Here is a 26,791-nt window from a genome sequence, read left to right on the forward strand (position 1 = left end):
ACATTATTATGTTTCAAATCCTTCAAGCTCTGTCAAGTTGGTTGTTGATTATTGCCAGACATCCATTTTCAAGTCTTGCTATCGATTTTCAAGCTGATTGAAGTCAAAACTGTTACTCGGCCACTCAAGAACATTCAACGTCATCTTGGTAAGAAACTCCAGTGTATATTTGGCTTTGTGTTTTAGATTATTGTCCTGCTGAAAGATTAATTTGTCTCCCAGTGTCTGTTGGAATGCAGAGTGAACCATGTTTTCCTCTAGGATTTTGCCTGTGCTTAGCTCTATTCTGTTTAGTTTTATCTATAAGAATATTTTGAAGATAAATACACAACGCAGAGGACGAGAGTACTAATGGTCAATAGGGAATTGTCAATGTAAATACTTGGTCTTCAGTTTAACACCTGTTTAGAATCTGTGGAATGTCAGTCCTGGACTCAGAACTACATGTGCCACGTGTTCATTGGTCTGTACATTGAGTCTGGAGCAGGATACTTATTAATGTTATTTGGCCATTGGCCCAGGTGCACTGCAAGGACTTCTGATTGGTCAACCCAAGGCTAGGGTGGGGGGTTATAAATGGCATCCTGTTCCTTTGTTCTGTGGAGAAAAGCTGAGGACAGGGGAGGCTGAACATCTACCTCCCAGCATAACAGCTATGATTTGTCCTTCTCAGATAAATCTATTTTTCTCTCCCTGATTTGCTTTGGACTTCAACTGCTAACATATCCTAAAAAACTCCCTAATCCTTGCTGATGACAAGCATACCAATAACATGATGCAGCCACCACCATGCTTAAAAATATGAAGAGTGGTAATTAGTGATGTGTTGTGTTGGATTTGCCCCAAACATAATGCTTTGTATTCAGGACATTAAGTTAATTTGTTTGCCACATTTTTTGCAGTTTTGATTTAGTGCCTTATTGCAAAGAGGATGCATGTTTTGGAATATTTTCATTCAGTACAGGCTTACTTCTTTTCTCTCTGTCATTTAGGTTATTAAACACTTGGTGTTTTCCTATCACAGCCATTAAACTCTAACTGTTTTAAAGTCACCATTGGCATCCTGGTACTCCATCCAAAGTGTAATTACATATTCAATGTATGCTTTTGTTATTTCCTTGCAGGCATTGGAAAACCTCCCTGGTCTTTGTGGTTGAATCTGTGTTTGAAATGCACTGCTCCACTGAGGGACCTTACAGATAATTGAATGTGTGGGGTACAGAGATGAGGTAATCATTCAAAAATAAAGAGGGAGTCCATGCAAATAAATAGTGTATGTGACTTATTATGCACATTTAAACTCATTAACTTATCTAGGCGTGCCATATCATAAGGGTTGAATACTTATTGACTCAAGACATTTTAGCTTTTCATTTTTAACAACAACAAAAACATCTCAAAAGACAATTCCACTTCGACATTATGGCCAGTAACACACAATTTCAATTTAATCCATTTTACATTCAGGCTGTTACACAACAAAATGTTGAAAACGTTAATTGGTGTGAATACTTTCTGAAGGCTACTATATGGCATAGTGAAATGGGAAACTGCCATACTTCTACAGTAGACTATATCTTAACTTTTAGCTTTGACCCAGTGGTACAGATGTTTCAATTCATATGAACCCAGCCCCATCCAGACCTACTCAGCTGGATTTTCTCAGACTGTGCAGAACACACACTCATGACTCCATTCTATGTGCACCAAAGTTACAATCTGTTTCTCTGAAGTGCCTTTTGAAAGTCTAACACTGTAAGATCATATTTTATAACTTAGCTAGCCATGTAGGCAATAGAATAAGCTTTCAAATGATGCACACCTGACCCATATTACAATTTATAATGGTATGTTTTTGGATTACGTAAACAACAACAGTAATTGTGTGTTGGTGGGGATGCAGGGCTGTGTTCGAAACAAAAGACTACCAGCATGCTTATGTTACTCAATGGCAAATCTAGGAGAGCTCAAAAAAGTACCTTATAATTGAAGAGTGTATGTTCTAAGTTTAGATTTAAAACAAATAACAACTGTCCATTTTTCCTGGTGGATCAGAAAAAGTGTGTCCTTGATTTGGTTAACACCACATAGTACTGTGGTTCGTCCTTTACAAGTTGCAGCTTACTGCAGCACAGCTTGCATGGTGCCGCAGAATTATATGGCACGTTATTTAAGAATCAGCTATTGTAACCACTAAAGCTAGTTAGAGCTAGTTTGACCACCAGAGGGGATCTTTGAGAAGCATTTAATTGCCTTCATTAGTGGCTGTGCTAGAGAATTTAGGAGCTTTTTTTGTAAGAACATAGTATATGGGACTGATTTTAAGAAATTGTGCTTAATTAATATGATTAATATTGTTGTTTCTATTCCAAGAAAAATGAAAAACCCCCAGGGTTTCCGTTAGGATGACAGGATGAGGCTACAATACTAAGAGCATAACATTTCCACACCCTAATTGTAGTCTAACCAATACCCAAACGGAGATTCAGTGAAAATAAAAAATCGCATTGATTTATCAAGACCAGTCCCCATGCTTGTCTCAGAGCAGCGTGAAAAGGTGCTAAAATAGTTGACCACAGTGAGTAGGCAATTGCTTCAAATCCTATTACTTCAATATGCTCTTTAAATAAATAAGACCTACACCACTTTTAACAGCACATTACTGAACTCTAGTGAGACTCATGTCGCCTACGGTAGGCCTACAGTATATCAGAGTATTTTTTGTTCAATGACGTGACCGCCAATAATTACATATGGGTCTCGCCGTGGCGGCCGGCACGGGTATCACATCTGTAGCAACGCATCTTGCACTGCGATGCAGTGTCTTAGATCGTTGCGCCAATCAGGAGGGCTATTATAATACTGTACATGGTGTCCAGGTCAAGATAACCAAAACATGTCTTTATTAAAGTATATCATAAAGAATGTTGGTAGTTATTTATTTTGATCCAAGCCATGAATGAGTGAGTTACTCAGCTTTATGTAGGTGCCGGGCTATATGACTGTGCCATCAACTTGATAATATATAACGATATTTCATAGGTTATTTTGTTTTCAAAAAAACAAAAGTGAGAGATTGTAATCTGAATAAAGGACATTATCATATTTGTAAAGGCCAAAACATTTATTTCTGTTTTTAGAGAGAGAGAAACGCTGGGCCAATTGTGCACCGCCCTATGGGACTCCCAATCACGGTTGGATGTGATACATAATAATAATAATACTTTTTGTTGTATTATTTGTTTTGTCTTTTCTGTGGATTATACTGAAATTGCAACCATTCACGGCCGGTTGTGAAATTAAAAAAAGAAACGTCCTCTCACTGTCAAATGAGTTTATTTTCAGCAAAATTAACATGTGTAAATATTTGTATGAACATAACAAGATTCAACAACTGAGACAAAAACTAAACAAGTTCCACAGACATGTGACTAACAGAAATGGAATTATGTGTCCCTGAGCAAAGGGGGAGGGGGGTCAAAATCAAAAGTAAAAGTCAGTATCTGGTGTGGCCACCAGCAGCATTAAGTACTGCAGTGCATCTCCTCCTCATGGACTGCACCAGATGTGCCAGGTCTAGCTGTGAGATGTTACCCCACTCTTCCACCAAGGCACCTGCAAGTTCCCAGACATTTCTGGAGGGAATGGTCCTAGCACTCACCCTCCAATCCAACAGGTCCCAGACGTGCTCAATGGGATTGAGATCCGGGCTCTTTTGCTGGCCATGGCAGAACACTGACATTCCTGTCGTGCAGGAAATCACGCACAGAACGAGCAGTATGGCTGGTGGAATTGTCAAGCTGGAGGGTCATGTAAGGATGAGCCTGCAGGAAGGGTACCACGTGAGGGAGGAGGATGTCTTCCTTGTAACGCACAGCGTTGAGATTGCCTGCAATGACAACATTGTCAGTCCAATGATGCTGTGACACACCGCCCAAGACCATGACGAACCCTCCACCTCCAAATCGATCCCGCTCCAGAGTACAGGCCTCAGTGTAATGCTCATGCCTTCAACGATAAATGCAAATCCAACCATCACCCCTGGTGAGACAAAAACGCGACTCGTCAGTGAAGAGCACTTTTTCCCAGTCCTGTCTGGTCTAGCGACAGTGGGTTTGTGCCCATAGGCAACGTTGTTGCCGGTGATGTCTGGTGAGGACCTGCCTTACAACAGGCCTACAAGCCCTCAATCAAGCTTCTCTCAGCCTATTGCAGACAGTCTGAGCACCGATGGAGGGATTGTGCGTTCCTGGTGTAACTTGGGCAGTTGTTGTTGCCATCCTGTACCTGTCCCGCAGGTGTGATGTTCGGCTGTACTGATCCTGTGCAGGTGTTGTTACATGTGGTCTGCCACTGCGGGGACGATCAGCTGTCCGTCTTGTCTCCCTGTAGCGCTGTCTTAGGCTCTCACAGTACAGACATTACAATTTATTTCCCTGGCCACATCTGCAGTCCTCATGCCTCCTTGCAGCATGCCTAAGGCATGTCCACGCAGATGAGCAGGGACCCTGGGCATCTTTCTTTTGGTGTTTTTCAGAGTCAGTAGAAAGGCCTCTTTAGTCCCCTAAGTTTTCATAACTGTGCCCTTAATTGCCTACCGTCTGTAAGCTTTTAGTGTCATAACAAGCATTGCATGTTAATTAATTGTTTCTGGTTCATTGAACACGCATAGGAAACCAAGTTTAAACACTTTAAAATGATAATCTGTGAAGTTATTTGAATTTTTACGAATTATCTTTGAAAGTCAGGGTCCTGAAAAAGGGACGTTTCTTTTTTTGATGAGTTTATAATTCTAAATCAATAATAATAATCGCTTTGTTTAACAAATAACAATATTTTAGATATGATTTTGTTTTCAAATAACGTAACATTAGCAAGAAAAAAGGACATTCTTGAACATGTGGTGAGACATTGCTACTAATTTCTAAATAAAGACAGTTTGTTTTTAGAGGGAGAGAAACCAAAAACCTACAGTCATCTCATGGGTCTCCCAGTCAAGGCCAGCACAGATATTGAACCAGCATCTGTAGCAACATAGCTTGCACTGCGATGCAGTGTCTTAGACCGGCACTCAGGCACTGTACAACGTGACTGGTCAGGAGTAGGCTACAGAACTACAGTAAGAGCAAAAATAATCCTAACATTTCCACACCCTAATTGTAGTCTAAGTTTCTCTTAGAATAAAAACCTTAGTGTAACAACAGTTTAGTAAGTAATACTGAAGTCGTGTGTAAAAACAGTTTTAGTAAGTAATACTGAAGTCGTGCACAATTATCCGTTTCTATTTTGGTATATGTCACCCATTCATTGTCAGTTAGAGACACAGTAGTGCCATGGGACCAGTAGCGCCATCTCCCCCTTGCGCTGGTCTGGAGCAATGAAGTAGTGACGCAGGGTACCGTACTAAACCACAAGTCCCGCAGCATAATCTTAAAACTTTTTGTGGAGCATCCACTGTAATTTGTTCCTGAATATATACTGCAAATCAGTTTCACAAAAAATGTCTAACAATTTTCTGGCTCATGAATAGCTACGACTAAGGTCCCTTTTTTTGTGATTCTGTTATATTTATCAGCATGTTCCACATTTTTGACTAATCTCACATGGTTCCCAACCCATATCTCCACAGATGGCCAGGTTTGGAGTCAGTTTGTGCACACCAGTAAGGCAGCAGATTGCTCGGTTTCAAACATTGTTACAATTAGAACGCACTTTAGATCCTCATTCCCAGCAGCGTAGTCCATCACCGGACACACACAGGATTTATACAGCTGAGAATAAGCACATTAACCAAGATCCTTACATAGGTAGATTCTGCAGGCTCTACCTGCAGAATCTACTAGTGATCTAATGCCATCTTCCAAGATGTGTTTATCCAGAGTGAAACCAAGGTATTTATAGAGCACTATGTAGAATAATGGGGTTGTGCCAAAACAATAGTTGTGTGCACTTCTCTGAACTCCTTTCTTTATGAAATGATCAATCTGGGTCTTCTCTTGATTTAACGCTAGTCTCCATTTATTACACCATCAATTAACAATATTCAACATATTCTGGAGGTCATCTTCGGTCTCTGCAAGGAGAACTATGTCAGCAGCATACAACAAGATGGAATATTTCCGCAACTTCAACATCAAGTTTAGCATGTTTGATTTGTAGGGCTAAATCATTAACATGTTGTGGAAATAAAGCGGGTAAGGGTGCGTCTCCCTGCTTTACACAGTGAAAAGTTGGAAATCAGCCAGTCCTTAGGTCATTGGCACTGGTCACTTTAATAATGTTTACATATTGTTTTTCCCACTTCATATGTATATACTGTATTCTGGCTCTGTAACTACTCCTGTAGTCACCTTTACTGCTCATATACTGTCCATATCTATACACACAATCATATACATGCACTGTATATATTTACATTCCAGGCTCTGACAATGCTCATTCTAATAGTTATATATTTCGCATTATTTTGGGGATTTGCATGTATTGTTTTGTATTATTAGGTATTACTGCATTGATGGGGCTAGGAAAATAAGCATTTTGCTACACCCGCAAAAACATTGAAGTCGGGAGTTTACAAACACCTTGGCCAAATACATTTAAACTCAGTTTTTCACAATTCCTGACATTTAATCCTAGTTAGAATTCCCTGTCTGAGATCAGTTAGAATCACCACTTTATTTTAAGAATGTGAAATGTCAGAATAATAGTAGAGAGAATGATTTATTTCAGCTTTAATTTATTTCATCGCATTCCCAGCGGGTCAGAATTTACACACACTCAATTACTATTTGGTAGCATTGCCTTTAAATTGTTAAACTTGGGTCAAACAATTCAGGTAGCCTTCCACAAGCTTCCCACAATAAGTTGGAAGAATTTTGACCCATTCCTCCTGACAGAGCTGGTGTGACGGAGTCAGGTTTGTAGGCCTCCTTACTCACACACGCTTTTTCAGTTCTGCCCACAAATTTTCTATAGGATTGAGGTCAGGGCTTTGTGATGGCCACTCCAATACCTTGACTTTTTTGTCCTTAAGCCATTTTTCCACAACTTTGGAAGTGTGCTTGGGGTCATTGTCTATTTGGAAGACCCATTTGCGACCAAGCTTTAACTTCCTGACTGATGTCTTGAGATATTGATTCAATATATGCACATAATTTTCCGTCCTCATGATGCCATCTATTTTGTGAAGTGCACCAGTCCCCCCTGCAGCAAAGCACCCCCACAACATGATGCTGCCACCCCCTGTGCTTCACGGTTGGGATGATGTTCTTCGGCTTGCAAGCCTCCCCTTTTTTCATCCAAACATAACGATTGTCATTATGGACAAAGTGTTATAATTTTGTTTCATCAGACCAGAGGACATTACTCCAAAAAGTACGATCTTTGTCCCCATGTGCAGTTGCAAACCGTAGTCTGTTTTTTATGGCGGTTTTGGAGCATTGGCTTCTTCCTTGCTGAGCGGCCTTTCAGGTTATATCGATATAGGACTCATTTTACTGTGGATATAGATACTTTTGTACCTGTTTCCTCCAGAATCTTCACAAGGTCATTTGCTGTTGTTCTGGGATTGATTTGCACATTTCACACCAAAGTACGTTCATCTCTAGGAGATAGAACGCGTCTCCTACCTGAGCGGTATGACGGCTGCGTGGTTCCATGGTGTTTATACTTGCGTACTATTGTTTGTACAGATGAACGTGGTACCTTCAGGCGTTTGGAATTTGCTCCCAAGGATGAACCAGACTTGTGGAGGTCTACAATTGTTTTTCTGAGGTCTTAGCTGATTTCTTTCAATTTTCCCATGATGTCAAGCAAAGAGGCACTGCTTGAAGGTAGGTCTGGAACAACATCCACAGGTACACCTCCAATTGACTTGAAATGATGTCAATTAGCCTATCAGAAGCTTCTAAATCCATGACATCATTTTCTGGACATTTCCAAGCTGTTTAAAGGCACGGTCAACTTAGTGGATGTAAACTTCTGACCCACTGGAGTTGTGATACAGTGAATTATAAGTGAAATAATCTGTCTGTCAACAATTGTTGGAAAAGTTACTTGTGTCATGCACAAAGTAGATGTCCTAACCGACTTGCCAAAATGACTCCAACCTAAGTGTATGTAAACTTCCTACTTCAACTGTAAGTGTACGTAACCATTATAATTTAAATAGATTAAATGTAATATCAGTGAAGCACCTAGGTGCCCAGCAACAAGCTCTGACAATATTTGTGTATTTGCCTTTTTCTGATCATTATTCTTTAGTGATCCTGTGGCCCACTGTGTGAAGTAGATTTAAGCCTCCAGATGCTGGCTGATTGTTCCCGGTGATGTTGTGCTAGCTCCGCTCAGCTCTCTCAAAGCCGCGCAGATGGAACTGTCAGCTTCATTATGGATATGAGTGAGATGATTAAAACTGCCGTCCATCCTCCTGGCTGATCGCTCAAGTCTCCTTATCGCGTTCTGAAGTCGAGAGGTAAAACGAGGCAGTGGAGTCAATAAGTAAAAATGAAATCCCACCAAAAATGTGATGAATGCATTGAAAATGTATAGAACCTGCTGCAGCTGCTAATTCAGGTCTTGTTATCACACTCTGAAGAGGTGAGGTGAAACGAACAGTCAGTTAAATAAGCAAGTCCAGAATCCCCCTGAAGCACATATAAAATGTACGTTAAGTACAGTACTCGAGTGCTGCAGTTAGGTATCTATATTTAAAGAGGTGTGCAAATTTGGCAAAAGCCATGCCACCAATGCTACATTGTGACCTCTGAGAGCCTTGTAGAGGTGTAGGCTACAATAGAGTGAGAGGCTCTTCAGGCAGAAAGAGAGAAACTTTCCCCACTGGTTACCATGGCAATCTAATAATCTCACCATTACTCTATATTTACTCTCGATAAGCTGGGTAAAAATGAATTTTCTTCCCGAGCGTTAAATCTGGACTTAAATGCTGATGCCCGGTGACAGCCATGCAGAGTCGAGCCTTCTGATTTATAGAAACTCGGCCAAGAAGAGATGAAGAGTAGCCAGAATGAACAGATGCTGTTTTACTTCATGTTTCCAATGCACAGCTCTTTCATGGCTGACATCTCCTCTGAGAGGAAAAGGTGCACTATTGGCAAGCGACCATTTTAAAAACCTTTTGTTGTTTCTGTATTGGCTAGCTAGACTCCAACACCTTATTCATCCAAACAGGTCAGGAGATAGCACATTGTTCCTTTACCCAATGTCAACTAGAAATATGAGGTGTTGGTGTACCTATTTTAGAATGCAATCTCTAACGTCATTTGTTTGTTTTACACAAATTCAGACATCAATATCAAGTCAGATAATTGAGTGGGGAGGATATGCCAGGGATTACGGTTGAATACATCACACTCATAAAACTTTCTCTCTGTTATGTAGTCCCACTTGTTGGTGGCAATCCCCTTTCTGTACTTAAAAAGTGACTGCCAATACAAAGCATTGATTCAATGAAGAAATAGTTCTGTCAAAATTGACCACAAAGTGTAAGTAGGATAATTTTGGTCATAAAGTCAGCCACATCTTAAAGTTTGAAGCACCCGTGCATCACAACATGTAAATTAAGTTTAGGTGTTAATTTGACGATGTTCATTTGCCAACTAACATGGGGTGAACAGCTGCAGTGATTGCTCTCTATCCAATAGCATAGAGAGTGAGACAGACCTGCCCAGCAGCTCCGACTTTGTTTAGATAAGACAAAACATTGAAAATTATTTTACTTGAGAAATACTGCACCAAAACCTTAATTAGATGTCAAATTGCGCAACTAAAACATCCTTGGCAAAACCATAAAAACAAACCACAGATTTCTTGAGTTATCTTATATTAATTCTGCGTAGAATCGGTCAGGAAACACACCTCCAAGACTGAAATCTTGTTTTTCTAATGAGCAACTGAAAGACACACGTGCCAATCGTTGTGTTCAGTGGCTCTTTAACACTAGAATAAGTATTTCATAGCCAACTGTCCCCAAATGAAGTACAGGCATAAATGACAACTGCATTTACTGGTAAGTAACAAAATCAGCGGAACTTGAGCAAGAGTCTGACCAAATCTCCTCGACTATCAAAGTTTGCTATCTAGAGTGATTGAATTATGCAATGCTGCCTTTGACATTGGGAGAAAAGGTGTGTGGAATAATTGGCTCTGATCTTGCGCTCTCTCTGTCTCTCTCTCTTCAGAAGTACCCTCTCTTCTTCTGTAAGTGTTTTAGATTGCTCGGTGACTCAGTGGAAATCAGGTCAGATTGACACTTTGACACCAGCGTTAATTGGCAATTGTGAGCCATCAGCAGGCTTCGACAGAAGGTTTCCCCTGCCCCATCTCTCCCATTCCTCCCCGCTCAGGTACCACGTTTGGGAGGATGGATTGGCGAGGGGCCACGGGGAAGAGCGGAGGGGATAGGGGGGTTAAGTCTCACTGCATGTCAACCCTCACACTCTCCAGGAAGTTTAATGCATTATAAATGAGGGACAGATTCCGTACATTTGCAATGGGTGGGAGGAAGGGAGGGCTGGCTTGCTCTCGACAACATATCCATTCACAAATGAGGGCTATTCCCACATTTTTCATGAGCTTTATTGCTGCTAGCGGATGTGGGCTGTACGGAGGCATTGGGCCTTAATGCTCAATGGCCATTTAGAATGATTGCCTTATAGCTTCAAATAACTCCTTGCTTAGAAACTGAGTTCCACATATTTTTCCTTTGCTCTGCAATGCTTTTGTTATTGAGGCCATTTTGGGAGGACAAACCCGCTCAAAAGCAGTTCCCGCACAAATGGTCTGATAACAGTTTAAAATCAATGCCCACAAGCAATTCAAATAGCCAGGCTATGAAATTGAGCAAGGGTCAAGGGTCCCCTGGGATGGGAAGCTAAGCCAATGTCCATTTATAGGGGAGAACACAGTTTCTGGTTCAAAAGTGGATGGCTTCATTACTAGATGCACTGTTTGCTTCTGGTACCATTTTCAGCTTGACGTCAGTGTTCCATCTCGTTTTCAAGGTTGGCAGTATGTTTTTTGTTGTTGTTGTCAATTAAGAGCTATAGTGCTGCTAGATTTTTATCAACTGGCTGTGGAGTTTTACCACAGGCTTTTATCCACTACTGTTTAATTAACTGGATGTGCATACACATAGGTACTGTACAGTATATATGTATGTTAAGGTCAATGTGTTTGATAAACTATTTACATCTGTTGCTGATATTATATTCTATTGTTCCCCTACTGGGCTGGGCTAGGTAGTCTTTAATAAAGGCAGAGAGTGAGATTTTCTTAAAACGCCATGCTTGTCAATGGCATGTTCATCAAACTGTCAAGACCATGAAGGTGAAAACCTAATTTATTTCTCTCCGGGAGCCTTGGTGTGCCCCAAACTCTGCTGACACAGGGGTCAGTAGCTCTTGCTGTCCATCTCCTATTCTCTCTCTTTCCCATTCTCACACCCCCTCTCTTTGTCTGGCACTGATTCTTCCAAACAAAACCTAACCCAGCACCTCTAAAGCAAGGTGACTGCTAAAGGTGATTTTTCAGCCTTACTGCTAGAGCACAATGAGTTTGAGCTAGCAGGACCAATTTTTTCAGTTCTGGACAGGAATAGAGAATCATCTGGACTGTCTCCCGGTTGTGACAGTGGAATCATTATCTGACATTATCTTGTCTTGTTAATGCACTGCCCTAAAAGTAGGTTATAATGAGACCTAAGACTGTATTTGTATGGCCAGGGCTTCAGCCTGATATGAATTTGGTATAAGCTGGAAATCTCTGCCAGAGAAGCCTTTCATGCCGACATGAATGTAAAACGAAACAATTCTCCATGGAGACGTGGACTATCGATCCATGATCTATTATCCATGAACTTGGACAGGTGTTCATTTATTACTCCACACTTTCAACTTAAGCCTTGATGTCAGCCAGGAAGGGAGGCATGGGAGTGAGCAAGAGAGAAAGATGCAAATGACTGCCAGATAAGTTAATGTGTCTTTGCTGCAGAGGGACTGATTACGGCGAAGGAAGGGAGGCATTCCTGAGACAGCCACAGAAATCATTAATCCAAGGTTGACCTGGCTGCTTTGTGCCCTGCCCACAGAAGTTTGTTATCCAAGGGAATGTATATGCACAATGAGGGAGCTAGCATTTTACAATGACTGAGTGGCCGCTCCTTTTGAGCTATCCCGAAGACTAACTAGATTGAATCAGCAGACAATCACCTGGCTGATGAGGGTATGGATGTATGGGCCCGCAAGGACGTTTTCATCATGAACAACCTGGCGTTCTGCTGCATGTTTCCCACTCATTGCTGGTGAATTGTCCCCCCCCCCCCCCCCCTTCCCAACCACACAACACCTCATCATACTGTATGTCGGCCATAGAGAGAAATCTGTGGTGCTGATATGTACTGTGTCTGTGACTGTAGATTACCTTAGTCCTCCAAAACTGAGGGATCAGCACCTTGCAGGGTTCTCCAGGGTTTAAGTAAAACAATACAGTGTTTTGTAGTTCAGTCATACGGAATTATTCGAACCAGCGAAACATCTGGAAGTCCGCATTTGTTTTTCGGCGTTGTGCAAAAGCAAGGCTGCGATTGGTGGATGGAGACTCATGGTTGGAGGTTTGTGGCACAATAAGCAGAGAGGGGGCACCACTGTGAACCATGTTATATGCCCTGTAGAAATGTGCAAATGTTTTTGTTTGTTCTTATTAGCGCCTTGATACACATGAATTAATATTGTGGCGGATGTTTTTTCAAAATTCTAAATATGTTACAGGATCCTAGGCTTATTATATTTTTTACAAAAACTTATTTAATTGAAGAAAGTAACGGGAAAGTAATGCTGCTTTGAAAGTTGATGACCCCAATTTTGAGTTGGAACATAGCTAACCCAAAATATGAACTTAAAAACTGTCTGGGTTCATCAAAAACAGCTTAGGCATGGATAACATGTACATTTGTATTTGAACTGAACTATTGGTTATTTTGAGGTAAAGACTTTGAGATTAAGTTTTGACAAGTGAAAAGTATTAGTGCTTTGAATTCACTTTGAATCAGGGAAGAGTTAAGAAACTCAGTGAGGTTTAAGGTTCCCACCAGTTCAGGAGAAGTTGTAAAAATGTTGTACAAAAATAGATAACTAATCTAATATGCAGGTGGTTGGCTTTGATTAAATACTTTATAGATCTGTTAAATAATGAAGAGAGAATGATCAATACCTCCACAGATATCTTCCTCTGACCTTGAGTAGATTGCCCTTGGTGTTATGTGGAGCACATATGGTTATCATCCTTAAAATGTTACTAGTTTTCTGTAACATGGCAAATTACTACCAGCCTTTAAAACCGTTCCATTCGTGACTAAACTCTTCTTTGTGTTTTGTGTCCTTCTTTCTTTGCAGGTCTGGCAGTTCACCAGATTATTACAATCACTGTGTCTCTCATTATGGTCATTGCAGCCTTGATAACTACACTTGTCCTTAAAAACTGGTAGGAAAGATTCCTTTACTTTGCAATTACTTCCTGACACACACACAACACATCGCTTTTGAAAGTTTCAATTAAGCTTTTACCAGAGCCACTCATCCACAGTGGTACAAGGTATGATTTTATGTTTGTTTCTTGTCTTTGGTACGTGTTTTTGTAGTTGTGTACAGTCGGGGAATGGCCGTCACAGTAGCCATCAGCGGAAGATCCACCAGCAGGAGGAGAGCTGTCAGAACCTGACCGACTTCACCCCTGCCCGCGTGCCCAACAAAGTGGACATCTTCACCGCCTACAACGACAGCCTGCAGTGCTCGCACGAGTGTGTGCGCACCGCCGTGCCCGTCTACACAGACGAGATGATCCAGCAGACCCCTATATACAAGACCACCTATAACGGAAATAGGTACACCGGCTTTAAATCGCTCTCAGTGCTATGTTTCTGGGTCAGTTTGATCACTGTTTGTGTAAGTGCTTCCTTCTCACATTTGGGTTGGTTATTATGAGCAGTGCTGGGGTCGTTACTCAAAAAAGCAAATATATTACCTGTAACTCGTTACTTCTTTCAACAATAACAAATTACTTTACTTATTACTCCCTGGGAAAAGTAAAAACTTACCCCCAACATGTTGCGCATCCTCACACAATGTAGGCCCTAAACACCAACACAAGTAGCCTAATAATGAGCAACCCAAAAAAGAGGGGTATAGGGCAGTATTTCTGCTACATACCCAGCTACAAGCTTATTTAGCTCTCACAGCCTGTCCTCCTCAAAACAAGCCTTGATTGTTTGGATGAGGTAGGCCTACAGTCATCTTCAGCAGGAGTGGTCAGGCCTTGGGCTTCTTTCGCTATGAATTTCGTCTTGGCGTGTTGCTTTTGAAGGTGCTTCAAGAGATTGGAGGTTGCGTTTCTAGCAGTGGAAAAGTGTTTCTCTCCTGGGCACAGTTTACATTTTACAGTTATATTCTTGTCATTTTGTCATCCTACCAAATCAAAATAATGGGAGTACTTCCATGCTGAGATACAATGTTTTAAATGCCACTTTTCAACTAAAACGGTCAGTACTGTAGTAGGGCATGCGTGCGTGAACAGGAACTTGGTGAGAGGACGACAGAATAATCATCACATATAATAACTATAATAGGAATAGGATACCTACTGTATCTTTGATCAATAACTGTAATATTGTTTCTCAAATTGGTACAGTACTACGTTATATTACTCGTTACCGCAAAAAGTAATAGTATTAATGTAACGCATTACCCCCAACACTGATTATGAGTCGGGACAGGAGTTTCACCTGGTATAATCACATATTTCTGAAAAAGTCCTTGCCCTAAATGGTGTAAATCCTCTTTTTGTAAGTGGTATTGTTTTCCTTGCAAAGTACCTCTATACAGTGTCTCCTGGACTCAGATTCTCATTATCTTTGTGTCTCAATCCTTTGTCCTACAGACCTTCTCCCACTGAAAGGCAGCTGATTCCTGTGGCCTTTGTGTCAGAGAAGTGGTTCGAGATCTCCTGCTGACTATCTGAAGCCTTTTTTACATCACGTCGATGGAACAAACTTCCTGAATTTATGCTCTGGTGAGAACTATGTCACTTTCCCCTCCGCAAATCCTTTCCTGAGCCTCCCCAACCTTGATCACTGTGGTGTTAGTGTCCCAGTTTGGGAATAGAAGGGAAATGGTATATGGTTGTTATTTCGGCATGGATTTTTCATAAACTGCCCTGGAAAATTGTATTTAATGGCAAGATCAACAAAGGTCATTCATTAGCAATTATAATCCAATTATGTTTGATTCATGCCCTTCAACAACCTAGCCTTTATGAAAAATATTATGCATTTATGGGGTTGCGGCCCTCATTCAGGCGGCCAGTGTAATATTGTTTCAATGTTTTGTTATGGGAAAGGAGAACTTTCCCTTGACTTTCCTGTATTTTTTATGCATCACCGATAAGCTGGACTGCCTCCATTTGAAATTCCAAGCGTGAAAGTTAAACACATGCACTGTGCTAGTGTGTGGCTAAAAGCCCAGGGGGCCACACCTCTGTTATTGACCCAGCTTTGAAAAGGAATAGAACGACTGCAGGAACAGTAGCAGGAGGAAGAGGTCCAAGACCATTGTCTGTACAGACATTGGTCTCGGTCAGAGAAAGAACTAAAACGCCCCAGCACTGCAGACTTAAAGACCATGGAGAGCCGTTGTAGTTAGATGGGCATAAACAATGTTATTGCAATGTAGATGCACATTGTGACATGGTACTTACAACTGGCAGTTACGCAACATACTGTAGGTTATTTACTGTGTTCAATGTTGAGTTTGACACATGCTTATTTTGCTTTAACTACTGCTATTGGTTTTCTACAGCTCTTCTGACAATTTTATTTATTAATGTCAAGATTTTTCTCCACAGGATCCTTTGGTAAACTTTTCCAACCAAGATAAAGAAGCGACTAAAAACGACACAGATGAAGATATTTATTTTTCTATAGATGATGACAAACCAAGCAGCCATACCGCTGCCACTCTATACTATTTTCCAGAGACCTGTGTTAATTTAGATATCTAGTTAGAGTTAATATATAACTACATTACTGGATGTGCCAGAGAAGACCATCTACGTCAGCGTCACCTTGAAGGGGACTAGGTTTCTTGGAGAGCTAGGAGACTTGGAGGATCTGCTCTCAGTGGAAAAAGCTGAGCTGTATTACTGAACAATGTGCCAATTACGCCACTATGTGCCATAATCTGTACAGAACAACAATTAATGGACAACTAAAGACAGTGCTATATTAACCTTGTATCAAACATATTCTTTTTAAAGAAAAATGAAGAAAAAAATATGTTTAAAGTATTTGAATATGTTTTCTGAAATAGTCGAAAAAATATATATTATATGAAGCACTAATCATTGAGGGGGGAAAGAAAAGAAAACGGTAAATGCTTTAGTCAACACCTACATTTAATGCATTGTTACTATGTCCCATTTTAAAACCAGAGTAGTCTGTCTATTTTTATATACGCAAAGAGGTCAGTCAGTCAGAAACCAAACAGTAGAATTCCATGCCACATGATGTTTGGACAGCGGAACGCCATTAACAGTCCAATCAGTGATCGAATCCAAGCCCAGATTATTTTCCCTTTCGCTATGTCCTTTTTGTCAGAGGTTTTGGATTGTGCTAACTACATAAAAAAAAGGGCTCTATGGCTGTGGAACATTGCATACCCTATGTCCTGTTGTGTTCAGTTCTATCTGAATTTGAATAGCTAAAGCAAACAGAGAGGATTAGCAGTATGTTTACTTATGTACTGACTCAGGTCAGTGTCCAATACACAAGTCTTCATTCCATTTTCCATCCCAAGCATTATTCACAAGGGATAAGACATGATGAGTTATTTTGAGTGGTGGTAGGATATGAGCGGTACCGCACAAGGGTGGAATTTAGAATTAACTTGTAAGAATAGAATTATTCTAACTCAACAATTACAGTAAGTGAGAAATATTGAATATCTCCTCTGAACTATATGAATAGTCAGTGTTTACCACTGTTTCCCAGTGTCTAATTGCAAATATTTGTCTTATTAGTCTTAAAACAACCAAGGGTCAGATTTATCAAACAATGCTCCTAAGGCCACTAATAAGTGTGATTTGTGTGTATTATTGGGGGAATCACAATACCTTTTTGTGTTGCATTTATCAAGCACATCCTAATTGGAATTATAATTATAATATTATCATTAAACACCTTTACAAATTGTGCCCTGTTCGAGAGGTATTTACATTCAGGAGTAGTATTTTCAATACCATAATCTCAGAAATGGAAATGAACAGGACATCTGAATAAAAATGGTAAAGTATTCCTCCAAATTAGGTCCAAATTAGCTGTATATCTTGGGCTGTGAATGCAGACACAACTATTTTTAATAATGTTCCTCCCTAAAGCTCACTTATATGAAGGAATACACTATCTCTCTTTCATGTCAAGTGCAGTACAGTGAAAAACAACCATGTTCTTTCCTGGTTCCTGAGGGTTGCTCATAGATGCGGTTTTGTTGAACATCAGCCTCGTTTTAACCTCCAGCATCATCAATGAGATGTGGAACTAGGGGGATTAGGAGCAGCCAATCAGAGTCTAGAAGACTGGGCCACATGTTATACATTAATTAATTGATTAGTTCATACAATTCCACTGTTAGTGAGTCAGGACACTTGAACATAACACAAAACATTTCATTACGCTAGTGGGTAGGTAGAAAGCACAAAAAAGATTGCAATTATTCGGTGTCGACAGCAATATGTACATATTTAAAGATGGACTGGATTCTTGTCCGGATGTGGGCTGATATCTGCACTTACTCAATGAGATGGACAAGATTCAGCCTTCAGCTATTCTGTTTCCAGAGCTCAAGGTAGAGGTGGACCCATAGTACAGATCCTAAATCACAAGCTTATGTAACTGGAGGGGTAAAGAACTGACCTTGGATCTGTGGCTGTGGTGCAACTGTGACTCCAAGTACACCACTCTCACAGCAAAACACCATGAACGACCATGCCAATTCATCCAAACATGTATGCTGAGACCAAGTTGCGTCAACATATATTTTTTGAACAAAAAGTGTTATCTTGATAGTCAGAGGGTTACTAAACTGTATATTATACATGTGTAAATGTATTTTCTATATATTTACTTCTATTTGTGTACAGGTATGTTCTATTTTTAAAGACCTGTCTCTTTTTGGGAAAGGTTTGGCTAGGTCGGGATAGTGTCTTTGTTTACATGTGAACTACCGTATTTCTTTCACAACACAAAATAACCTTGTGCCAAGCTTCCTACCTGCACTTTCAAGCTGTACCTGTATTATATATTTGGCTAATCAATACAATACTTAAATAGACACTGCAATATTTCACATACTGAAAAAGTTGTTAGAAGTAACAAAGCTAGGGAGAGAAGGTCTTTTGATTGTATACTATGATGAGATCGGCGTGCTGATGCTTGGGGTTTGGTTGGTAGAAGATGCGCAATTATCAAATGCTGACAAACCATTTTCATATGAAATCTATTTGCTTCTGGAAATATGATTAGTCATGGTGAAAAGGGGAAGTAATGTAAACCCAAGAATAATTGTTATGAGAGAAAGTTAGACTGAGTTAATTTTTGGTTAATTTTTGCTGTAATATTTAAAACTACATGTAACCACTCTAGAGACCAAGACATATGTGTCAGTTTTCTCTTTAAAGGCAGGGAAAACTATTAGGCCAATGACCTTGTACTATTTAGCATGAGTTGAAACCACAGATAAATGATCAGAAAGAAGTACAGTAGTAAAGAGAACAAAGAATAAGGGTTCAGGGTTTTTAGGGTAAATATTTCACTCCCCTTTGCATTTGCAGAGAACAAGTACATGAACAAGGATTTTTATGTTTTGGTTATGCTGGTACTGAAATGTATCGGGTATGTACTTATTATGTCTTTCTTTCATATGATGATGACAAACACCACCAATGTTTTGCTACAAAATTCTCCACTTTCATGAACATCTTCATGATCAGATTTTTAGATAGCGCTGATTGTTTAAAGCCAGCTGCATACTACACCATTATTACCTCAATATTTTAAAGGAAGTTTGGAACATCATAGGAATATAGGGGGCACAATTTCTTTAATGTGAAAGGTTTCCTCGAGTGCTGTCTACAAGCCTCAGATGTTCGAATATCCTCCCAAGCATTGTCCCCAATGCGCATTTCTTAAATTTCTAATATACTTTCAAATTGTTACATATGAAAGTGTTGTCTTGAAATACACTACATGGCCAAAAGCATGTGGACACCTGCTCATTGAACATCTCATTCCAAAATCATTGGCATTAATATTGAGTTGGTCCCCCCTTTGCTGCTATAACAGCCTCCACTCTTCTGGGAATGGTTTCCACTAGATATTGTAACATTGCTGCGGGGACTTCCTTCCATTCAGCCACAAGAGCATTAGTGAGGTCAGGCACTGTGGTTGGGCGATTAGGCCTGGCTCACAGTAGGCATTCCAATTCATCCCAAAGGTGGTCGATGGGGTTGAGGTCAGGGCTCTGTGCAGGCCAGTCAAGTTATTCCACACCGATCTTGACAAACTATTTCCGTATGGACCTCGCTTTGTGAATGGGGGCATTGTCATGCTGAAACAGGAAAGGGCCTTCCCCAAACTGTTGCCACAAAGTTGTAAGCACAGAATCGTCTAGAATGTCATTGTATACTGTAGCATTATTCCTCATCCACCAAACTTTACAGTTGGCACTATGCTTTGGCGTAGGTAGCAATCTCCTGGCATCCGCCAAATCAAGATTTGTCTGTCGGACTGCCAGATGGTGAAGCGTGATTCACCACCCCAGAGAATGAATTTCTACTGCTGCACAGTCCAATGGCGGTGAGCTTTACACCACTCCAGCCGACGCTTGGCATTGCGCATGGTGATCTTAGGCTTGTGTGCGGCTGCTCGGCCATGGAAACCCAGTTCATGAAGCTCCCGACAAACAGTTATTGTGCTGATGTTGCTTCTAGAGGCACTTTGGAACTCCGTAGTGAGTGTTACAACCGAGGACAGATGATTTTTATAATTTTTGTCAACAACGAGTGTGGCTGAAATAGCTGAAACCACTAATTTGAAGGAATGGCAAAGTAAATGGTAAAGTAAATGTAACTTGACATAAGCAACTCACAGTTCCCTCAGTTCAGTTCATCCCTCAGTGTGAAATATCAGTGCCAACAACAGCACCCATGCTTCTCTGTAGGTAATGTGGACGTAACAGAGCTATTCTTTATTATATCTGCTGATTTTTCAGTTAGCCCATAGTGGTTGAGGCAGTTCAATTGACTGTTGAAGAGGACTAATGGAGTTGCAGTAAGATCAGAGAAATATGAGACTGAACAACTTTTGTGAGCAAACAAATATCTACATAAGAGACAGACTGTATGTCCTCTAGCTGTCTCTTCAGTGATCCTTGACACTTATAGTACAGCATGTCCCCAATGTGTCACCTATGAGACAAACAAACTGTCAAGTAATGAAAGGACGCAGTCGGTGCCAGCAAGAGGAAAGGTGTCACACATATTGTGCTGTATTTTGCTTCATGTTAATAATCAGTCATATTGATTCCGACCTTTTGACATATTCAGAACGTCAATTCCATGTTTGCCTGACATCTTACTGGCCCAATCTTTTTTTAATCTATGAGATAGGATCCAGAACTTGAATGATCAATCTGTTTTGAGTCTTAGTCTAATCACAGGCCAGGGGGTTCAGGCTCAAGGTATTTCAATATGGCACTATATTGTTAGGGAACATATTATTATAATAAACATTGTGAGTAGCCTAGCAACGACTGATTGATAGCACTAGAATTAATCTGGCCAGAGGCTAATTACGGTACAGGGGGATACTGATACTCCTTGTTGTTCTGAAATACTTAAGAGAAAGGGGATAAATGCGTGATGTTTGGATTGTTTTTGGGTGCATATTTTTGCTTTACACAGGGTCGTTCATTCTCAAACTGCTTTCCTCATCATGTTTTTATGACTTTACATATTGTGCGCTTAAACTGTGTCTAAAGAGGAGGACTCCAATTCTCCTTGCGGATCATGTTTTTATTTTTCTATTCAAAAGAGCTATTGTACTGATATAATCACCAGTGTTTGTCAACAGTGTTAATGACTTGAACTATGATTTAATGACGTCACCATTTCCTATATGGCCATTTTGGGTCAAGCAGAGTCTGGTTGCATTAAACACATTTGCCTATGAGCATAGCTATATGCCACAGCACAAAATAGGGCCTCAGACTGACACTCAGTTTGATGCCTTGAACATGGAGTCTATATTGATCTGGACTGGTTTAACATTGATATTTGAGATAGCACAGCTCAATCGATATATGGTTATCACTGGACAGGTCGTCAGATTGGAACAGAGTCAGCCGGGACAGTGAGACATTGCCTCAGCATTGCCTTGTCACTCTCTCAGAGCAGATGAAGCCAAACCGATATATGTCTGAGAGATATTGGTAAGATGTTTGTTCAGGTATTGAAATAATTTGCAAAGCTAAATGGTAGACAAACAAATATGTCTGACTGAGATGACATCTTTTTCTTTCTGGTGTTTCACACAGGTGCACACACCAGTTTGTTCAGCAACACAATCACAATAATCCATACTACTACTACTACACAGAACCTGACTGAAGTCTTGTTGTTGCCATAGAAATGAAACATTTGTACTTTGTGACTCTTAAACTTTTTATATTTGTGTTAAATATATCAATGAGTAAATCTGTTACTTTTATATATGATCTATCTATGACTGTAGTACACACAAACACACACAGAAGGACTGTATAAACAGTCCATATCTGTGTCAGCTAAATGTTGTATCATTTTATTTTGTGTCTTATGGATCACATCTCTTTTTGTAGGTATTGGTAATGTTTAAATTTACAGGTGATTTTGATTTGGTTACTATTGTACTTCTAAGCTCTGTATTTGCAAGCACTGTAAATGCGATTCTCATCGGATTCGTCCTCTGTACATTTAGTACTCTGATGTTCCTATAAATAAAATGTAAAACAACAGACTGTCTGTCTAAATTCATGCTGGGGAGTTTGTCGAATAACACAAATAAACTATTTGAATATGAGGAGTACCCACATACATTTGAGCTCCTTTCCTCCCATATCATTCTCAAACAAAATGTCTAAGCAAAGCACCCAGGGGGTGGTTATCTCTCCCCCTAATTACCCTGAAGTTTGCTGTGCCTGCATGCCTGACTACTTGACTGACTGCCTGATTCACAGTAAAAGGCAACAAAAAAATAAGAGAATGTAAAAAAATCACACGTACATATAACTCATCTAATTATTTATATAACTCATTATTAATAAACGCAGCAAAAAAATAAATGACCCTGTCTTTCAAAGATAATTCGTAAAAATCCAAATAACTTCACAGATCTTCATTGTAAAGGGTTTAAACACTGTTTCCCATGCTTGCTCAATGAACCATAAACAATTAATGAACATGCACCTGTAAACTTAGGACACCAAAAGGCCTTTCGACTGACTCTGAAAAACACCAAAAGAAAGATGCCCAGGGTCCCTGCTCATCTGCGTGAACATGCCTTAGGCATGCTGCAAGGAGGTATGAGGACTGCAGATGTGGCCAGGGCAATAAATTGTAATGTCCGTATTGTGAGATGCCTAAGACAGCGCTACAGGGGGACAGGACGGACAGCTGATCGTCCTAGCAATGGCAGACCACGTGTAACAACACCTGCACTGGATCGGTACATCCAAACATCACACCTGCGGGACAGGTACAGGATGGCAACAACAACTGCCCAAGTTACACCAGGAACGCACAATCCCTCCATCAGTGGACAAAGGGCTTGTAGGCCTGTTGTAAGGCAGGTCCTCACCAGACATCACCGGCAACAACATCCCCTATGGGCACAAACCCGCCGTCACCAGACCAGACAAGAATGGCAAAAGGTGCTCTTCACTGACGAGATGCAGTTTTGTCTCACCACGGGTGATGGTTGGATTCGTGTTGATCGTCGAAGGACTGCGCGTTACACCGAGGCCTGTACTCTGGTGCGGGATCGATTTGGAGTTGGAGGGTCCATCATGGTCTGGGGCGGTGTGTCACAGCATCATCGGACTGAGCTTGTTGTCATTGCAGGCAATCTCAATGCTGTGCATTACAGGGAATACATCCTCCTCCCTCATGTGGTACCCTTCCTGCAGGCTCATCCTGACATGACCCTCCAGCATGACAATGCCACCAGCCATACTGCTTGTTCTGTGCATGATTTCCTGCAAGACAGGAATGTCAGTGTCCTGCCATGGCCAGCAGAGCTCGGATCTCAATCCCATTGAGCACGTCTGGGACCTGTTGGAATGGAGGGTGAGGGCTAGGGCCATTCCCCCCAGAAACGTCCGGGAACTTGCAGGTGCCTTGGTGGCAGAGATGGGTAACATCTCACAGCAAAGATCTGGCAAATCTGGTGCTATCCATGAGGAGGAGATGCACTTCAGTACTTAACCTCTCTGGAATATGTGGGATGTCCCACCCCGCCAACAGCCAGTGAAAGTGCAGGGCGCCAAATTCAAAACAACAAAAATCTCATAATTAAAATTCCTCAAGCATACAAGTATTTTACACCATTTTAAATTTAAAATTCTCGTTAATCCAACCACAGTGTCTGGTTGCTTTACAGCGAAAACACCACAAACGATTATGGTAGGTCAGAGGCATATCACAGAAAAACACTGCCATTTTTCCAGCCAAAGAGTGGAGTCACAAAAATCAACAATAGAATTAATCACTAACCTTTGATGATCTTCATCAGATGACACTCATAGGACTTCATGTTTCACAATACAGGTATGTTTTGTTTGATAAAGTTCATATTTATATAAAAAAATCTCAGTATACATTGGTGCGTTATGTTCAGTAGTTCCAAAAACATCCAGTGATTTTGCAGAGAGCCACATCAATTTACAGAAATACTCATTATAAATGTCGATGAAAATACAAGTGTTATACATGGAAATATAGATAAACTTCTCCTTAATGCAACCGATTTCAAAAAAGCTTTACGGAAAAAGCAAACCATGCAATAATCTGAGCATGGCGCTCAGAGAACCAACAAGCCAAAAAGATATCCGCCATATTGTGCAGACAACAGAAGTCAGAAATAGCATTATAAATATTAACCTACCTTTGATGATCTTCATCAGAATGCACTCCCAGGAATCCCAGTTCCACAATAAATGTTTGATTTGTTCGATAATGTCCATCATTTATGTCCAAATAGCTTCTTTTGTTAGCGAGTTTGGTAAACAAATCAAAACTCACGAAGCACGTTCACTAGTTGCAGACGAAATGTCAAAAAGTTCCGTTACAGTCCGTAGAAACATGTCAAACAATGTATAGAATCAATCTTTAGGATGTTTTTAATGTAAAACTTCAATAATATTCCAACCGGAGAATTCCTTTGTCTTCAGAAAAGCTCCCTCTCATGTGAATGCGCGTGACCAGCTCCTGACTGCTGGCAGAGCTCTGACTCATTCCCCTCTCATTCGGCCCCACTTCACAGTAGAAGCCTCAAACAAGTTTCTAAAGACGGTTGACATCTAGTGGAAGCCTTAGGAAGTGCAAGATGACCAATATCCCACAGTACCTTCAATAGGGGCTGAGTTGAAAATCGACCAACCTTAGATTTCCCACTTCCTGGTTGGTTTTTTTCTCAGGTTTTTGCCTGCCATATGAGTTCTGTTATACTCAGACATCATTCAAACAGTTTTAGAAACTTCAGAGTGTTTTCTATCCAAATATACTAATAATATGCATATATTAGCAACTGGGACTGAGGAGCAGGCAGTGTACGCTGGGCACCTTAATCATCCAACCTACTCAATCCTGCCCCCATCCTTGAGAAGTTTAAGAGGGCTGTAAGGGAGACAGCATGTGAGGCATGCAAATGTAATGAACTTTTTCTATAATGTCTACCTTTGTTTTTTGATAGCTAAATCAGTCAAGCTGTTAATAATACAGTTAATTATTGCTTGGCAGGTTCTATCAATGTTTTTTATATTATTTTTTTCAATATTAATTTATTATAGAAAACTGTCCGTCGATGGGATTTCAACATTTGTCACTAGATGATGTCCTTAAGAGAAAAGCCACTACAGTTTTTTTTACCTGCCTCGTGTGGCCAACTTTGCCAACATATTCTGTAACTTGTACGGTCATCACCTTGTACCTGAATTTCCTATATTTTCCACGAGAGAAAGTTAGGTGTATTCCTGCTTGTTCAAACTACATTTCCATTTCAGTCATTATTTTAACAAAAAGTTATGCTGGATAATGGTTTGAACAACGGTCTACCACTTCAACTACCACCTGATACAATGGTCTGACTCTATTTTCGTTTTTTAAAAGGCCTTTGTAAATTGGGTATCACATGGAGACATGGTCTACCACCACCAGGGCGTAAGCCTCCTCTCCAGACACTCTTTGATGAATGTGCATGGGCAGAGTGAGTCCTCCTGCTGCCTGCCCTGGTATCCTCTCCCTCTGGTCCCCTCGGGAAGGGCTGCCAGGCGCCATTAGTATGAGACAGGGAAGATCAGTCTCTACTCCCTCTGACAGTCTCTGAGCCCCTCAGTCCTCATACATTAAACAGAATTATGCAGCCCTACACAGACGCCTGGATCAATGAGGTCGACAGCACATGCCAACTGCTGCCAGAGAGACACTTTCGTGTGGTGAGAAAAAGTACCCACTGCAACCTGTGCCCATCAAAGGAGGTTCCATTGCCAGCTCAGACACTCCAGTCAGAGTTGATTAGCTTGTGGCTGTCTCGGTGTAGACACTTTGCACTTTTGACTGGCGGCTATGATGTAGTGCATGGCGAGAAGCCAGTGTTGCACAATGCTGATACCCCAGACGGGAAAATGTGTAGGGATGACTGTGACTGGCTTAGGCTTAGTCTGTGAATATTGAAGAGTATGTGGTCTTGGACATGAATAAAGGTAAGGCTGGGTTAAAAAAAATTGGTTTCTGGGATAAGTCAAGAATAAAATGTAAATATGCTAAATAACATTTAAAGTGTCGAACGAAGTAAGACTAAATTCAAAGCAGAGGAAACAGTTTAGATTGAATAGAAACCAGAGTCTTAACTACAATTCATATATTTCTTAGCCTGACATTTGCACGTGAGTGAGTGCAGAGCCACTTTGTTTCTAATATAGGACCACATCTCTCGATCAAACAGCCCCAAACAGCCAATCCACAAAGGACTGGCACAAGTGAATATTGTTTATTGTTTCTATCAAGTCATTTCAGTCAAGTCTGATGCATTAAGATAGATTGCGGTCTTCAAATATTTACAGTCCAATCTGCAAGTGACCAAACATTTTGGAGCGATCAACTAACGGATGTCTGTCACCGGGGAGAGTCCGAGGGGAACGAGGGAGATGACGAGGTGCTAGCATTCTAGTAGAAACCAAACACTCCAGTCATTGCGCTAAAGCTAAATAGCATATGCTCGTGAAATTACATCTAACGTCCATCATACTAGATGAATAAAAATGGTATCCATGGGTTCATCTGACTCTGGGGAAATAGATAGACGGCTTCATTTCCAAAATCCTGAAGTATCCCTTAACGTGTTGCGACGAGCAATCCCGTATCCGGGATCTTAAGTATAGCCTCAAGCTCATTAGCATAACGCAACCTATTCATG

The 26,791-nt window shown here is 40.6% G+C and overlaps 1 protein-coding gene across 1 annotated transcript in view; it reads left to right on the top strand.

Annotated features, from left to right (window-relative positions):
- LOC110532391 (adherens junction-associated protein 1) overlaps nt 1-19,399 on the top strand; it is a 77,416-nt gene extending 58,017 nt beyond the window's left edge. The window contains exons 3-6 of the mRNA XM_021616263.2: nt 13,410-13,497; nt 13,655-13,897; nt 14,950-15,081; nt 15,913-19,399. Of these exons, the coding sequence (XP_021471938.1) occupies nt 13,410-13,497; nt 13,655-13,897; nt 14,950-15,022 (404 nt within the window). The 3' untranslated portion in view covers nt 15,023-15,081; nt 15,913-19,399. The remainder of the gene's footprint in view (nt 1-13,409; nt 13,498-13,654; nt 13,898-14,949; nt 15,082-15,912) is intronic.
- The last annotated feature ends 7,392 nt before the right edge of the window (nt 19,400-26,791 follow it).

Source organism: Oncorhynchus mykiss, chromosome 9 (genome assembly GCF_013265735.2).
Source record: "Oncorhynchus mykiss isolate Arlee chromosome 9, USDA_OmykA_1.1, whole genome shotgun sequence".
Taxonomy (NCBI): domain Eukaryota; kingdom Metazoa; phylum Chordata; class Actinopteri; order Salmoniformes; family Salmonidae; genus Oncorhynchus; species Oncorhynchus mykiss.